Source organism: Chlorocebus sabaeus, chromosome 8 (assembly GCF_047675955.1).
Source record: "Chlorocebus sabaeus isolate Y175 chromosome 8, mChlSab1.0.hap1, whole genome shotgun sequence".
NCBI lineage: Eukaryota > Metazoa > Chordata > Mammalia > Primates > Cercopithecidae > Chlorocebus > Chlorocebus sabaeus.
Genome location: NC_132911.1, coordinates 144,329,291 through 144,347,384, shown reverse-complemented (window position 1 = coordinate 144,347,384; position 18,094 = coordinate 144,329,291). Strand labels below are relative to the sequence as shown.

At 43.2% G+C, this 18,094-nt stretch overlaps 1 protein-coding gene across 35 annotated transcripts in view; it reads left to right on the top strand.

Annotated features, from left to right (window-relative positions):
* Positions 1-18,094, top strand: part of PTK2 (protein tyrosine kinase 2) — a 355,066-nt gene that overhangs the window by 313,822 nt on the left and 23,150 nt on the right. For 25 of the 35 annotated variants that reach the window (XM_073018384.1, XM_073018415.1, XM_073018411.1 and 22 more), the window contains 3 exons: positions 288-425; positions 1,955-2,086; positions 17,096-17,158. In XM_073018384.1, coding sequence (XP_072874485.1) covers positions 288-425; positions 1,955-2,086; positions 17,096-17,158 — 333 coding nt within the window. Of the gene's footprint in view, positions 1-287; positions 426-1,954; positions 2,087-16,675; positions 17,159-18,094 lie in introns of all 35 variants that reach the window. The other 10 variants (XM_073018416.1, XM_073018408.1, XM_073018405.1 and 7 more) reach the window with 2 other exon arrangements.

Sequence of the window (18,094 nt, the reverse complement as noted above, 5' to 3'; positions counted from 1 at the left end):
TTCCCTCTTGCACTTTTAAGGACCCTTGTAATTACATTGGACTCACTCAGATATCCTGGATACCCTCCCATCCCAAGGTCCTTGACTTACAACCACATTTGCAAAGTCTCTTTCGCCATGTAAGGAAACATATTCACATGTTCAAGGGATTAGAACATGGGTATCTTTGGGGGGCCATAATTATGCCTACCACAATATTCTTTGTAATTTTAGTTTCCTTTGTGTATGAAGCAGAACTGTGCAGATGTTATAGTTGAACATTACCTTGCCTCCTTACTCATTCACAGGTTTCTGGCTACCCTGGTTCACATGGAATCACAGCCATGGCTGGCAGCATCTATCCAGGTCAGGCATCTCTTTTGGACCAAACAGATTCATGGAATCATAGACCTCAGGAGATAGCAATGTGGCAGCCCAATGTGGAGGTAAATCGGGTGTCTTGGGCTTCAGTTTGTTAACTTATAAAGGATGGCAAAGCTGGGCATGGTGGCTTACACCTGTAATCCCAGCACTTTTGGGAGGCTGAAGTAGGATTGCTTGAGCCCAAGAGTTTGAAACCAGTCTGGGCAACATAACGAGACCCTATCTCTACAAAAAATAGAAAATTAGTCACGTATGGTGTCATATGCCTGTAGTCCTAGCTACTCGGGATGCTGAGGTGAGAGGATCGTTTGAGCCTAGGAAGTTGAGACTGCAGTGAGCTGAGATCGTGCCACTGCACTCCAGCCTGGGCAACAGAACAAGAACCTGTCTCAAAAAAAAAAAAAAAAAAAGTAACAAAGCATGGCCTAAGGCACCTTTTATTTCTAAATCCTAAGATTTATTGATTTTAATGACTTTTTTTTTTTTTTTTTTAAGACAGAGTCTCACTCTGTCTCCCAGGCTGGAATGCAGTGGTACGATCTCAGCTTACTGCAACCTCTGCCTCCCAGGTTCAAACAATTCTGCCTCAGCCTCCCGAGCAGCTTGGATTACAAGCGCAAGCCACCACGCCCAGCTCATTTTTGTATTTTTTAGTAGAGGCAGAGTTTCACCATGTTGGCCAGGCTGGTCTTGAACCCCTGACTTCAAGTGATCCACCTGCCTCAGCCTCCCAAAGTGCTGGGATTGCAGGCTTGAGCCACCATGCCCGGCCATATTTTAATGACTTAATTCAAAGATCAGGATACTCCATACTCAAATGCTTTCTGGTTTCATGAACTTTTTTAACTAAAAGAACCCAGGGAGAAATACTAAAATCTTTAGTCCATATATTTGAAAGGCAAAGCCCTCAGTGGAATATAATCAGCATATGCATGAGGCCAACGAAGAAACAGGAAGACAGAGCATTCAGTTCTTTGGACCATGTTAATTTTTACTAAATTTTCCTGGTAAAACCAAGAACTACTCTTACAGTTTAAAAATTTATTTGAGCTGGGTACAGTAACACACACCCATAGTTGCATCTACTCAAGGGGCTGAGGTGGTAAGATAACTTGAGCCTAGGAGTTCGATGCCAGCCTGGGTAACATAGCAAGACCCCATCTCATTAAAAAGAAAAAAAAATTACTTATTTGAATAAAAGAGCATCTATAGTTGTCTGCTACTTATGTTCTTTTATTTAATATTTAATACTCTATAATATGTATCATATTTCAGCCTTCTATTCTAGATTGTTTCTACTTTTTTACTATAAGTAACAATGTATTCTTTGCACATATTTTGTGTTATTTCTTTAAAACAGACCCCTACAAGTGAATCTGTGAGCTAAAGGGTTGTATACTTGTTAAAGATGCTTGATGCACATTAAATTGCACCCTGCAGAAAAGTTACTCCCACAAGCACAGTATGAGAGATCCTGTTTCTACCATACTTGCTGTTTTGCTTATCTTTTCTTGAAAGACGCATAAAACAATGTAAGAACATAGGAATAGACCTAAGAGACTGGACATGCTGTTTTCAACCCTTCTTCCAGGACTCTACAGCATTGGACCTGCGAGGGATTGGGCAAGTGTTGCCAACCCACCTGATGGAAGAGCGGCTAATCCGACAGCAACAGGAAATGGAAGAAGATCAGCGCTGGCTGGAAAAAGAGGAAAGATTTCTGGTAATTGTGTTTCTGAAAGCCTTCTTTGACTTTTTAAGCCATGTTAGAGTCTACTATATTGCAAATTATTGCAAAATGTTATCTTTCAAAGCAGGAGAGTTAGTTTTACAACTACTCCTTACAACTTGCAATAGGCCGGGGCCGGGCACAGTGGCTCAAGCCTGTAATCCCAGCACTTTGGGAGGCCGAGATGGGCGGATCACGAGGTCAGGAGATCGAGACCATCCTGGCTAACACGGTGAAACCCCATCTCTACTAAAAAAAATACAAAAAACTAGCCGGGCGAGGTGGCGGGCGCCTGTAGTCCCAGCTACTCGGGAAGCTGAGGCAGGAGAATGACGTAAACCCGGGAGGCAGAGCTTGCAGTGAGCCGAGATCCAGCCACTGCACTCCAGCCTGGGCGACAGAGCGAGACTCCGTCTCAAAAAAAAAAAAAAACTTGCAATGGGCCGGGCATGGTGGCCTATTTGGGAGGCTGAGGCAAGCAGATCACCTGAGGTCAGGAACTCGAGACCAGCCTGGCCAATATGGTGAAACCCAGTCTCTACTAAAAATACAAAAAGTAGCCAGCCGCATGTCTGTAATCCCAGCTACTTGGGAGGCTGAGGCAGAAGAATTGCTTGAACCAGTAGGCAGAGGTTTCAGTGAGCCGAGATCATGCCATTGTATTCCAGCCTGGGCAACAAGCGAAACTCCATCTCAAAAAAAAAAAAAAAAAAAAAAAACTACTTGCAATAATATGGCTGGATGTGGTGGTTAATGCCTATAATCCCAGTGCTTTGGGAGACCAAGGCAGGAGGATCACTTGAGCCCAGGAGTTCAAGACCAGCCTAGGCAACACAGCAAGACCCTGTCTCTACAAAAAAAAAAAAAAAAATTAGCCGGGCATTGTGGCTTACACCTGTGGTCCCAGATACTTGAGAGGCTAAGACTGAGTCCAGGAGTTCTAGATTACAGTAAGCTATGATTGTGGCACTGCCCTCTAACAGATCCAAAATCCTGTATCCAAAACCCGTAAGGGCCATGTGTGTTTCATAATTCAGTATTTTTTAAATACTAAAAAGTTAGTGTAATATGCTGAACATTATACATTATTTAAGACTCTAACAACATGCCAGAGTTAAAACCACCAGTGTTTCTATAGCAAAATGCAAATAATCACATTAACAGTTAAATAAAGATTATAAGATGCTTCATCTGTTCAGGTTTTACTACCATATTAGTTTGTTTCAAACATAGAAAAGCACACTTAACATTTTCAGAACTTTTTAGGTTTTAGAAATGAGGATAGAGGAATGTGGACTTGTCCTTTTATTATCTTCATTTTAACAGAACAGGAGAGAGAGACCCAGAGAGCCTCTGTGCCACAGAGCAAGACCGTCTCTTATGGGAAAAGAAAAAAGAAAGAAAAAGCTTGCGATAATGGATTATTTGCTTTTATAATTATCTTTTAGGGATAAATTTCTCTAAAATTTTAGTAGTGTCATTTTGGGCTCAGAGATATGAGCATTTGTTTGGTTTTTCATTACCGCATTGTTTACCCAGAAACAACTCCTGCTTCCATGTCAGCTTACATATAAACTATTGCATCTTGCTACTGCAGGCTGTGTAACAAGACAGCTAAGATTTGCCTTCCTGGCATTTATGGCTGATGTGAACCTCCTCCCGGATGTGTCTGGACATATGCATGGGAAATGTCTTCCTTCAGGCAATCCTTATTGAAAACCACTTCAGAAGTCCTTTGGGGACAGAGAGGAAGTGGTGGGACAGAGCAATCTCTGTATGTTACTTGACACAAAGGTCCTTTTAGACTCATGGTCCCTGCTGCCAAGCAATTCTGTACCCTCAGCCTCAGAACTAAGGACTGTGAGAACCTATTCCCCACTCTCCTTGAACCCGGAATAGCTATTTCAGTCTTCCTGTAGTTGCCTCAATCATATTATGGCTGAAAGAAGCCAGGATTCATAATTTAGAGCCAGTAACTTTACCTGGTCTTTCATGCTTTGCATCATTAAACATTCACTGACACTAACTTTGTGTTAAATTTAACTAATTTAGAATTTTGAAAGCATAGGATAAAACTTTCCTTCTGGCTGGGCGCGGTGGCTCATGCCTGTAATCCCAGCACTTTGGGAGGCCGAGGCGGGCGGATCACGAAGTCAGGAGATCGAGACCATCCTGGCTAACACGGTGAAACCCTGTCTCTACTAAAAATACAAAAAACTAGCTGGGCGAGGTGGCGGCGCCTGTGGTCCCAGCTACTCCGGAGGCTGAGGCAGGAGAATGGCGTCAACCGGGAGGCAGAGCTTGCAGTGAGCCGAGATCGCGCCACTACACTCCAGCCCGGGGGACAGAGCGAGACTCCGTCTCAAAAAAAAAAAAAAAAAAAAAAAAAAAACTTTCCTTCTGAATTAAAGCAAATCTTGAGATTGTAAGGCAGATGGAAAAAAAAATTGTTATTTTTAGCCTGGCACAGTGGATCACACCTGTAATTCATCCCAGCACTTTGGGAGGCCAAGGTGGACAGATCACTTGAGGCCGGGAGTTCGAGATCAGCCTAGCCAACATGGTGAAACCCTGTCTCTACTGAAAAAAAAAAAAAAAAGAAAAAAAGGTGCAGTGACTCATGCCTGTAATCCCAGCACTTCGGGAGGCTGAGGCGGGCTGATTACTTGAGGTCAGAAGTTCGAGACCAGCCTGGCCAACATGGCAAAACCCCGTCTCTACTAAAAATACAAAAATTAGCCAGGTGTGGTGATGCGTGCCTGTAATCCCAGCTACTCAGGAGGCTGAGGCAGAAGAATTGCTTGAACCTAGGAGGCAGAGGCTGCAGTGAGCCAAGATGGCACTCCAGCCTGGGTGACAGAGCAAAACTCAAAAAAACAAAAATTAGCCAGGCATGGTGGTACACACCTGTAGTCCCAGCTATTCAGGAGGTTGAGGCATGAGAATTGCTTGAACCCAGGAAGAAGTGGTTGCAGTGAGCCGAGATTGTACCGCTGCACTCCAGCCTGGGTGACAGAGTAAGACTCTGGAAAAAAAGGAAAAAAAAATGTTATTATTTACTACCACTAATCTGAGTGAATTAATTTGGATATTGTATCTATTCTAAGAACATATGTTCTCTAGCCCTACATTTCAAAACTTTTTTTTGTCCAGATAACCTCTTTTACCAGGCAGCATTGATTTGTATTTTTTAAAGTTGATGTTATAAATTCTCCAAGCTAGAGTTCTTGTATTTCAGTCCCATATATGACTGCATTTGGACAAAGGGTTTGCTACCAAATGTTGTGAAATGCTACTGCTGTTCTATTGCTCTGACAAAGAAGAACATCAGGAAGAGCAGAAGAGGACCCTGTGTATCACTAGGGGTCTTGGGGGAGGCAGCAGAGTGTGGATAGCATTTGAGCCAAGGCTTAAAGGAGAAATTGGAATTTTTAGGGCAGACAGGCTAGGGAAATACATTCCACGAAGAGTGAAGAGTGTGGGTAATGACATGGGGTCAAAAGGCTATATTCCAGCCAGGCACAGTGAATAATCTCAGCTGCTCGGCAGGTTGAGGCAGGGAGATCGCTTGAGTCTAGGAGTTTGAGACTAGCCTGGGCTTAGCAAGACCCTGTGGCAAAAAAAAAAAAAAAAAAAAAAAAAAAGCCCTAAAGGGAGGAGGATCAAGTACCCAGAATTCCTACAATATATTATATAAAATGTCTAATCTCCAACAAAAAATTACAAGACATACAAAGGAACAGAAATATATACGAATGATACACAAAAGAAAAAAAGACTGTTCTGGCTGGGCACAGTGACTCACGCCTGTAACCCCAGCACTTTGGGAGGCTGAGGCAGGTGGATCACCTGAGGTCAGGAGTTCAAGACTGGCCTGGCCGACATGGTGAAACCCCGTCTGTACTAAAAATACAAAATTGGCATGCCTATAATCCCGGCTAATTGGGAGGCTGAGGCAGGAGAATCGTTTGAACCTGGGAGGCGGAGGTTGCAGTAAGCCAAGATCATGCCACTGCACTCTAACCTGGGCAACAGAGCAAGACTCTGTTTAAAAAAAAAAAAAAAAAATGCACACACACAAACTGTATTATAAGAACTTCCTGCAAAAAATTAGCTGGGCGAGGTGGCGGGCGCCTGTAGTCCCGGCTACCTGGGAGGCTGAGGCAGGAGAATGGCGTGAACCCGGGAGGCGGAGCTTGCAGTGAGCCGAGATCGCGCCACTGCACTCCAGCCTGGGCGACTGAGCCAGACTCCGTCTCAAAAAAAAAAAAAAAAAAAAAAAGAACTTCCTGTATCTGGATGTGACCAAAGCAGAGCATGTTTGTGGGGAAATGGAAAATATTTCTTACTATGTGTTTTGGGTTTTGTTTTTAACTTAATAACCATGTAATTGGAGCATCTTCATTTGGTCCTAAACCTGTCTGTTGGGTAACTTCTGAGATAGCTTGCCTGGTGCTAAACTTGGAGGCCATGATGGCATCGAGGCAATTTCCCACTCAAGTACCTTTCCTTTTTTTTTCCCCCCCAAAACAGGGTATCACACTGTCACCCAGGGTAGAGTGCAGTTCAGTGGCACAATCACGGCTCATTCCAACCTTGACCTCCTGGGCTTAATCTGTCCTCCCACCTCAGCCTCCCAAGTAGCTGGGACTACAGTCACGCACCACCACGCCCAGCTAATTTTTGTTTTTGGTAGAGTTTTATCATGTTAGCCAGGCTAGAACAAGTATCTTTCTTAATGCTCGTAAGATGGTATTGTATTTTTATCTTTGCTTGTTTTCCTTACTAGACTGAGCACCTCTTGAGTGCAGAGACCATGGACCATGTCTTCTTTTTGTGTCACCTCAAGGATGACACATTACCTACACCAGGGTTTCTCAGCCTGGGCATTGTTGACATTTGGGATTGGGTAATTCTTTGTTGTAGGAGACTGTCCTATGAATAGTAGGAGTTCTTAGCAACATCCCTGGCCTCTACCCACAAGGTGCCAGAGAACCTTACTGAGTGCCAAGCATGAAGCTTGAATGAACTTACTGTATTATGATGTGCACTCCTGCGTTCTCTCCCCCAACCCCCTGTACTCTCACACATGCTCACTCTCACCCTCTTTCTCTAATAAAACATAAGTTCCTTAATGACAACAGCTGTGACTTAACTGTCTTCATCCTGCTTCATTTTTCTCCTAATGTTTCTCACTGTGTGACAATGTCTCACTTGTTTTCCTGTCTCCTCACTAAAGTGTAAGCGTCACAAAGATGAGAACTTTATTTATTCAGCGCTCTCCCCCAGCTCCTATAGTACCGTTCGTTCAGCAGTAATAAGGCTCAAGCAGTATTTATTAAGCGAATGAATGTACCGCCATACAGTGTTAAGCATCTAAATGTTAGAGGTCAAGAGGGAAGAAGGAAGAATCTGGGGCAGGAATCATAGCGTTCGTGTCACTATTTTTCATCTAAAAACAAGTAATGCATGAACCCTGGGGAAGTAGATATAATTATTTTATAAATGAATAAATTAAAATGTAATAGACATAAAAGTCATGGGGGACCTTTTAAAGTTCAGTTCCCCGGGACTAGAGAATTGCAGTGGATCTGGAGAGGCCAAGGACCTAGAGTGATAACAAGCACCCCAGTTGATTTTTGAGACATGGTCCCAAGGTCACTCTCTGATCTTAGGCCTGGCAGTGTTTTTTAAGATTTGTAGCAGATGTCATCTCAGAAAGATCACCTTAGGGTCGGGCACCGTGGCTCGTGCCTGTAGTCCCAGCACTTTGGGAGGCCGAGGCGGGTGGATCATCTGAGGTCAGGAGTTTGAGACCAACAAGACCAAACCCCATCTGTACTAAAAATAAAAAATTAGCCAGGTGTGGTGGCGCTCTCCTGTAATCCCAGCTACTCAGGAGCCTGCAGCAGAAGAATTGCTTGAACCCAAGAGGCAGAGGTTGCAGTGAGCTGAGATTGTTCCACTACACTCCAGCCTGGGTGACAGAGTGAGACTCTGTCTCAAAAAAAAAAAAAAAAAAAAAACCACTTTAGCCTTGCCTTGCTGATTGATGGCTCAGAGGGCAAGATAGGAAATGCAGAGATCCATTAGGAAGTTGAGTGGTCATTCAAATAAATGACAGCAGGGTCTAAGCTGGAAGAGGCAAAGTGGGAAGGAGCAGAGAAAACAGACTTAAAAGGGACAAGATTGGTGAATTGGTATAGGAGGTCAAGAGGAAGGAAGAATCCAGGACAGAAATCATAGCATTAGTGTCACCAAAAGTAACATTGTGCTACAAAATGAAATAAAATGCAGAATGAGGAGTCCATGTCAGGGAAACATGATGATGCCAGGTTTGGACATTTGGGATATGCAAATGGGAATGCAGAGGAGGTGGCTGGGTATCAGGTATAGAGCCCCCAGGAGGTAGTCTGGGCTGGAGATTCAGATTTTTAGACAGCCGCATGGAAAGCTTGGCAAACTGGGAAAAACGCCTAGTGCAGGTGTAGCGTGAGGACTACCCTGACCATCTGTCAGTTGGAAGGTAGTGTGTGTCGGATGTAGAAGCACTTGTGACACTGTCGAGTGGTGATGGTGGCAGCTAGGTGTCTGGGTATGCACACACATGCTTTATGGTCCTTCATTTGGTGAAGGGACTCTAACAATGATAATTATATCTCATTGTGGTCCTTTTTATGCTGTGTGTGTGTAAAAATTACTGTTGGTTTCCATGGTATCTGCTATTTACAAGCTTGATTTTGTGCCTTGGCCTTTGGCATGAGCTAGACCCAGAGCTACTGGTCTTGTGTCCTTGTAGCCACCAGGCCAGACCACTGCACCTACTTTTAGGTTAATTAGGTCATTGTTGAAGCTGTGTGTCATAAGTCTTTCTGTCCTCTTAGGCCAAGGAAGCTTCCAGTACAGGGCTTCTCAAACTGCATGGAAGGGCCAGTTTGTATCTTTTTAAACCGTTGCAGACCAATACTCTTGTAAAATAAAATTTCAAAATCATTGACTAGAAAGACATAAAAATATAAGCCAGACTTTTTTGACGGCCCAAAAATTACTGTTTCAGATTGCTATAAAAATGTCTAAAGATGCTTACCGGGCCGGGCACGGTGGCTCGCGCCTGTAATCCTAGCACTTAGGGAGGCCGAGGCGGGCGGATCATGAGGTCAGGAGATCAAGACCATTCTGGCTAACATGGTGAAACCCTGTCTCTACTAAAAAATACAAAAAATTAGCCAGGCATGGTGGCAGGCGCCTGTAGTCCCAGCTACTTGGGAGGCTGAGGCAGGAGAATGGCATGAACCCAGGAGATGGAGCTTGCAGTAAGACGAGATCACGCCACTGCACTCCAGCCTGGGTGACAGAGCGAGACTCCGCCTTAAAAAAAAAAAAAAAAAAAAAAAAAAAAGGATGCTTACCTTCTGTTTTCATCTTCATAAACTGGTTCATTCCCAGACCCACCCAGACCTACTGCTCTGGTCCTGCCATTTACTTCAGTAAGGTCAGCTCTGCACCGTGTTAGGTAAGTTCTGTTCTTATTTGAAAAATTAACTTGCTTTAGTATTACCCAAATTTTAGATCAAAACCGATGTCTTTTGAATCCCTTCTGTTTTCAGAGATCACATCATCACATCATTTTTTATGGTTGCTACTGCTAGTCACATCTCTTACTTTTTGAGTACTTCAGTGGGTCAGGAGTCCCTCCTCTGGATCTCTGCATTATGTCAACAACTCTGCACAGAATGTGTTCTATGGTAGCAGCCCAGATGCCTTGCTCAAAGTCAGGTGGCCCCACAGAAGATACTCTGTACTATACCTAGCTCTCCTTTTTTTTTTTTTTAATTGAGACAAAGTCTCACTCTGTGGCCCTGACTGGAGTGCAGTGGCACAATCCTAGTTCACTGCATCCCTAACCTCCTGGGCTCAAGTCATCCTCCTGCCTCAGCCTCCTTCCAGAGTAGCTGCGACTACAGGCATACGCCACCAAGCCTGGCTAATTTTGTTAGTTTTTTTTATAGAGATAGGGTCTCACTTTGTTGTCCGTGCTGGTCTCAAACTTCTGGGCTCAAACGATTCTCCCACCGTGACTTCACAAAATGTTGGGATTACAGGCATGAGTCACCACACCTGGTCCCACACTCCCTTCTCTTGTTCCCAGGTCAGATACTGTCCTTTCTGAAATAGTTCTGTGCCTGCAAATATACTCTGAAAGCTGTCTTACAAAGTGAGTGCCAGAGAGTGCTGGCAACCTTAGTTAGAACCTCAGTTGGTTGAAAGAGCTTTCTTTCCTATTGGGCATTGCTTAAAAATAGAGTAACTTTGCAACTTGCTTCTTTTTATTACTGTGTGCACAATAATTTTCTAATGTGGTACTATGCTTAAAACAGGATTTTAATTTTAAATGAGAAAGCCCTGTCTATATAAAGCCTACTTTGTGTTTTGAGAAAGAAATATGTGAGCATTTTTCCCTCACATAGCAGATCCAGTCAGTCTGAATGAAAGATGAATGCCGAGACAGGGAACTAGAAAGCAGTGGCACAAGGCTGTCTGTCTGAAGCCAGGCTGCTGTCCCTGCATGTGCTATGCAGCAGGGCCACAGCTCTCCTATTTTTGCCCTCATACCAGATTCCAGATTTGAAAGCAATATAGTATAGTGAAAAGAGAAAAGACTGAGCTATAAACCTTAAATTTGAAGTTTTCCAGAGCCATACCCACCCACATGAGAGTAGAGACTGTAGCTAAACTGAAGTGTTTTTTTGGTTTGTTTTTATTTGTTTGTTTTGAGATGAAGTCTCGCTCTTGTCCCCCAGGCTGGAGTGTGATGGCGCAATCTTGGCGCACTGCAACCTCCGCCTCCCGGGTTCAAGCAATTCTCCTGCCTCAGCCAGCCGAGTAGCTGGGACTACAGGTGTGCACCACCATGTCCAGCTAATTTTTGTATTTTGAGTAGAGACGGGGTTTCACCGTGTTGGCCAGGCTGGTCTTGAACTCCTGACCTCAGGTGATCTGCCCACCTCAGCCTCCCATGGTGCTGGGATTACAGGCGTGAGGCACCACACCTGGCTGAGAATCCATTCTTTCTGATTGACTGTCTCTGGCTGTATCGCTTTTCAGTTCCCAGTGGGCCCTCATCTTTCATTCAGGAGGCCATGTGTGCTGTATGAAAAAAAAAGCTCAAGTATTTATTTCATTCACAGAACACAAGTAGATTTGATTTTAAATGGATAAGCCTTTCTCATTTTAAAATTAAAATCCTGTCTTCAGGAAAATATCACATTAGGGAATTACACATTAAAGAAAGTCATTTCATGAAATTTATATAGAAATAAAAACAGATTAATTCATGTAAACACATGAAACATAATAGCTTACTCTATAGGCAAAAATATAAATGAGTTGCATTTTTTTGTTTAAGTAAAACAGTAAATATTTCCTGCCTATAGAAGGTACTTACATCTGTTGACTGATTGAAGCCCACCTCCACTGTTTAAGAGCTGTGTTACCCCAAGCAACTAAATCTTTCTAAGTCAAGTTCCTCGTCTATAACATATCTTATGTGCCTTGGATATTAATTGAAGCATTCCTTCAGCAAATAGTTACCATACATCTATGTGCACAATGCTGCCAGGCACTTCTTCAGTTCTGATAATGACTGATTGAGGTGTAGGTATTATTCTACCTATTTTACAGGTGAGGAACTGGGCCTAGACAGGTTATATGCCTTGTCCAAAGGGGCATGGACAATCAGTTGGCTAGAAAAATGCACAGAGCGTTCATTTCCTCCACCTGTTTGTCCCGTGTTCTACCAGGTAACAGAGATGCAGCGGTGAAGCAGACAGCTTCATAGCCTCTGTCTTCATGGAACTTCGCATCTCATAATAAGAAACAGAAATGTTCAACTATTTGGGGAAAGGGAGGAGGAGAGGAACAAGTCACAACAATATATTTGAGTATCTTCTTTATGAATTGGTTGAGAGTTTTAAGATGACAGCACAGTGGTGCTAGGGCGCAGTGAGAGAAATGCCATCACACATTACTGACGTAGATGAGAATCAGGACAGCCTTGAGCAATCTGGAAACTTATACCAAGATTTTTCAAATGTTCCAACTCTTTGACTTAGGAATTCCTTTCTTAGAAATCTGCTCCAGAGCCAGGCACAGTGGCCGAGACAGGAAGATCACTTGAGCACAGGAGTTTAAGACCAGCCCGGATAACATAGTGAGATGCCCCCCCATCTCTAAAAGAAAAAGGAAAGAAATCTGTCCCAGGGAAACAATCAGGGACTTAGTCAAAGATTTGTATACAAAGGTGTTCATCTACAACCTATTTATAAAGGATTTTGAAAATGACCCTAATGTCCAACAATAAAAGAACTGTTTATTTTAACTCTTATGTGGCACCAACTTAGTACTTTGCAAATGTTAACTCATTTCATCCTCCTAACAATCCTATGTGTTGGTTACAGTTACTGTTCCATTTTAGAGATGAAGAAATTGAGGCCCAGGTCACACAGCTTGTAAATACTGGAGCCTGATTTGAACCCAGGCCACCTGGTGCCACAGCCCACACCCTTTACTACCATTGTCTATTTTATGATGATAGTCATGCAGTGGAACATTGTGCAGCCTTAAGCATTGTTTTGTCAGCTTGCCCTGTGTAAATGTTATGTGAAGGCTGCAGAATCATATAATGTGGTTCCATGTTTGTAAACATACATTTACACCACAGTATTAACTAATGATAATTACTTTTACATTTTAATTACTCCATAATAACTAATGATAATTATTTCCAAATGGTAAGGTTGAGTGATTTGTAATTTTTTCATCTATTTTCGCAGTATCGTAATTTTTCTACAGTAAGTGCATGTTTCATTAGATTATTGACAAATGAGGGTATATATGATATTTTAAAATAACCAAAATCCTGTAACTATTAAATGACCACATCATAACTTGGGCCTGGTGGGTCTTTTGTTTTCTTAGACTGTAGCTCTAACTGGGCATGGTGGCATGCATTTATAGTCCCAGCTACTCCAGAAACTGAGGTAGATGATTGCTTGAGGCCAGGAGTTCGAGGCTGTAATGCACTATGATTGTTGCCTGTGAATAGCCGCTGCACTCTGACCTGGGCAGCAGATCAAGGCCCTGTCTCTTAAAAATAGGAACTGTTGGCCGGGCATGGTGGCTGACATCTGTAATCCTAGCACTTTGGGAGGCCAAGGCGGGTGGATCATGAAGTCGGGTGATCGAGACCATCCTGGCTAACACGGTGAAACCCTGTCTCTACTAAAAATACAAAAAATTAGCCGGGCGTGGTGGCGGGCACCTGTAGTCCCAGCTACTCGGGAGGCTGAGGCAGGAGAATGGCATGAACCTGGGAGGCGGAGCTTTCAGTGAGCTGAGATCGTGCCACTGCAGTCCAGCCTGGGCGACAGAGGGAGACTCTCAAAAAAATGAATAATAGGTCGGGCGCGGTGGCTCAAGCCTGTAATCCCAGCACTTTGGGAGGCCAAGACGGGTGGATCCACGAGGTCAGGAGATCGAGACCATCCTGGCTAACACGGTGAAACCCTGTCTCTACTAAAAAATACAAAAAACTAGCCGGGCGCAGTGGCGGGCGCCTGTAGTCCCAACTACTCGGGAGGCTGAGGCAGGAGAATGGCGTGAACCTGGGAGGCGGAGCTTGCAGTGAGCTGAGATCTGGCCACTGCACTCCAGGCTGGGCGACAGAGCGAGACTCTGTCTCAAAAAATAAAATAAAATAAATAATAAAATAAAATAAAAATTGTTGTCCTTCCTGCTACAATAGAGTCAAACCTAATCACCCCCACTCTCTGTTTAGAGCCCTTCAACAAAACCCCTAAGCAGACCCAGCTCCCAGCTTGTCCCTCAAGTAAATGGGCAAAAGAGGAAAGGATAGTTTCAGACATTTTAAAAGTTGCAAGAATGGTACAAAGAATTCTCACATTCCCTTTACCTGGAGTGTCCAGTTATTAACATTTGACCTCATTTGCTTTGCATATTTGTACATACCATTTTTTCTGAACCATTTGGAAGTAAATACCAGATATCCTACTTTTTAAAATAGTTCAATGTGAATTTCCTAAAAGTAAGGATGTTCTCTTAAATAACCACAGCCGAGTTACCAATGTTGGGAAATTAGCAATAATACAATACTGTTAGCTAATCAACAGACTATTCATGTTTTACCAGTTGTCCACAGAATGTCCTTTCTAGAAAAAAGTCGTGGATCGTGAGATGTATTTAGTTATCATATCTCTTGAGTTTCCTTTAAGCTTGAACAGTTCCCTGGTCTTCCCGAAATCTTTCCTGACCTTGATATTTACGTTGAGTAATGTTCTGTGAATTGTCAACCTGAAGTCTCGTCTTCTCAGGTACTTTTTCTCAAAGTCCATTGTGTTTTGGAATATTTTTCTTAAGTATATCTGGGATGTTTAGGCCCCAGAAAGCTGCCTCTTCATTCAGACAGTAGCAGAACCTCAACATTCCATGGAATAGAATCTGTGAGTTCTACTCTATGGAATAGGACCGCCCCAGTGAGTTCCCCTTCAGTTGCCAGTTGGAATCAATGGTTGAAATATTACGTGTGTTTGCCTGGTTTCCTTTCTGTCTATTCATGTCTATCTTACCTGTCAGAGAAGATTCTATGCTGGAAGTCAGGAACTACCTACCTCTCAATTTTCTCTGGAGCTCTTTCACACCCAGCCACAGCTGTCCACAACTAATGGGATAGGCCTCTCTGTTAAGACACAGCATACTTTCTGCCATAGTCGCCAACTGCATGCCTCTGGGTTTGACTTCCCCTGTGTGGGCATTAGTTATATATATCACATCTGCAGTAAGAATTCATTTTTTAAATTATTGTTCCTTGATATTATAGTACATATAAACACCGTACAATGTTTTAAGTTATGCTTGTCAGAGTTTGGAAATACTTATTCTAAACTTTTCTGGTTTACTCATTGACAGAGTTCTAACAGAGCGAAGTCTTGCTTAGTCACCCAGGGTGTAGTGCCATGGCACAATGGTAGCTCACTACAGCGTCAGACTCCTGGGCTGAAACCATCCCCCCACCTCGGCCTCTCCAGTAGCTGGGACTCAGGCACACACCATCATGCCCAGCTAATTTTTAAAATTTTTTTCTTTGTAGAAATGAGTTCTCACTATGTCACCCAGGCTGGTCTTGATATCCTGGCCTCAAGGGGTCCTCCCACCTCAGCCTCCCAAATAGGTGAAATTGCAGGCACACACCACCACACCCAACACTGCATTTGAGGATTTAGGTCATTTTCCACCCATATTTAGCTATTGTTTTTAAATGAATATTTTTACATTAAAGAGAACATCTTTTTTTTATATAGTAGCATAGAGGTTAATTCAGTCAACATTGATGTGTTGAGTGCACACCAGCCGGAAACTGTGCCAGGCACTAGGGATATGGGGCTGATATACATGAGCTGTTCTGTAATTCTGTTGAATGAACAGGTAACAAGTAAGTTGTGACTTTTGCCCTCTTTGCTTACTCTCTGCTACTGCTGTCAAGGCTGTCTATTCTGTTTCAGGATGCCTCTGATTATTAGAATGTTTTTCCATAAGTGAGCCAAAGTCTGCCCTAAATTCAGGGACAACACACAAGTTTCACCTTTTCCCACATGGAATCCCTGAGGACTGTTAACAGCAATCAGCCAGAGCCCCCTTTTAGTGATTAGCCATCAGGAGCTCCTTTACCCACTTCCTGGTAGGAACTGTTCTCAGACCTTAGCCAGCTACCTGCAGGCACTGTGCCTGGGAGGGAAAGAAAGGGGGAAGGGAGGAAGAAGGCAAAGGACACTGCAGGGCCCCTGTCCTGGAAAGTCTGTTTACCTCCGAGCCATCAGAGGATCACTCTTATCTTAATGGTGGCTGTGTCCTTTACCAACTTCCTACTACACCCTGGCACCCACCACTGACCCCTGCTTTCATTAGAGATAGTTAAGACAGAGGCAGAAAGCCTAGGAGGAACTGGTACAATGAAAGGGGTTTGGGCTACAGCACTGGAATTGGAAAAGAAGGGAGAGGTGAAGCTTATTTCTCGATCCCCTACCCAACAAGTGGTTGCAGATGGTGTGCTCAGTGACAGGTTCAGGTGTGGGAAATAGGAGATACACAGACAAATAAGACATCAAGATGCTCCATCTCTAATGAGGGAAGTAATTGTGCATGATATGTGCCAATGTAGAGAGATATCTGTAAGGCACAGGCTAAGAAGCGACAGCTCTGCTTGAATTAGGAAACATGCTGCCCGGAAAGGGCATCTGGCTGAGCCTTGAAGAGTAAACAGAAGTTTTCCAGGCAGAAGTATGTGGCCAGTGTTGGTGGGCAAAGAGGAGGCAGGAGCCACTGTGGCTGAAGGCTCCACGGAACCCATGCTGCAGGGGCACGGGGTTGTTTTCATGAGGAAAAGCCTTTCTGCCCTGTTCCTTCACCATAAAGACATGTAGCCTACTTCGTTTATTCTGATATTGGTGAAATTTCTGTACTATTATTTACATAAAATCTAGATTTATCTGTTTGGTTTCTATATTCTAGATGCAGTGTGGGAAAGCAGTCTTGTAATTGAATTTGCTGCTTTGTCAAGACAGCCAAATCTGTATGAGCCATATTCTGTCAGAAAACCGCAAGTAATGCCTGGTATTTTTATCCTGGGGTTGCAGGTCTCAGTGAAGAAGAAAGCCTGCTGTGCTACTTGGAGTAGAAGTGAAGTGTAGGTTCTCCAGCACTGGGTGGGCCAGTGCAGGTGCCAGTCTGTAAGGTGTGCGTGTGTGGAGAGGAATGCGGTTCTTCCCTAGGCAGCCAGCCTTCATTCATCATCACTGGAATTCTTTTGAAATTGGGGAACTTTCCACTATGAGAACAATTGTGTTAAAAAGGAAGGAATTTAATACAGAATCTGTCGATAATTTTCAAATCAAAAATGAAATTGTTTTGATTTTGTTTTAATTTCTTCAGAAACCTGATGTGAGACTCTCTCGAGGCAGTATTGACAGGGAGGATGGAAGTCTTCAGGGTCCGGTAAGCCTGAGTTTTCAGCAGGATTTGATTTCCAGTTCTCCTGTGCGTGGACCATCAATGTTTATGTCATAAGATTTCCAAATTGACTAATAGTTGTAATAGGGAACAGAATATTCTATAAATAAAGTTAACATTTTAAGATTCTGAAAATCTGTGATGTACAGCCTAGAATTTTTATTCAGATACAGAAGTTGTCTGCACTATTATTGATAAAGGCTTTTTCATTTAACTTTTATTTTCATTTCAGGGGTACATGTACAGATTTGTTATATAAGTAGATCGCATGTTGCTGGTGCAAGGGCTTGGTATACAGATCATTTGGCACCCAGGTGATAAGCATAATACCTCATAGGTGGTGTTTTGATCCTCACCCTCCTCCCACCCTCCACCCTCAAGTAGGCCCCGGAGTCTGTTGTTCCCTTCATTGTGTCCATGTGTACTGAGTGTTTAGCTCCCATTTATAAATGAGAACATGCGGTATTGGTTTTCTCTTCCTGTGTTAGTTCACTTAAGATGTTGATAATAACCTCTAGCTCCACCCATGTTGCTGCAGATGAAATGATCTCATTCTTTTTGTGGCTACATAGTATTCCATAGTACATACATACCACGTTTTCTTTATCCAGTCTATCATTGATGGGTATTTAGGTTGATTCCATGACCTTGTTATTGTGAACAGTGCTGTGATGAATATAAGCATGCATGTGTCTTTATGGTAGAAAGATTTATATTCCTTTGGGTGTGTAGCCAGTACAGAGATTGCTGGGTCAAATGCTACTTATGTTTTAAGTTCTGAGACATCGCCAAACTGCTTTCCACAGTGACTGAAGTAATTTACATTCCCACCAGCGGTGTCTAAGTGTTCCTGTTTCTCCACAACCTCGCATCTGTTAATTTTTTGACTTTTTAATAATAGACATTCTGACTGGCGTGAGA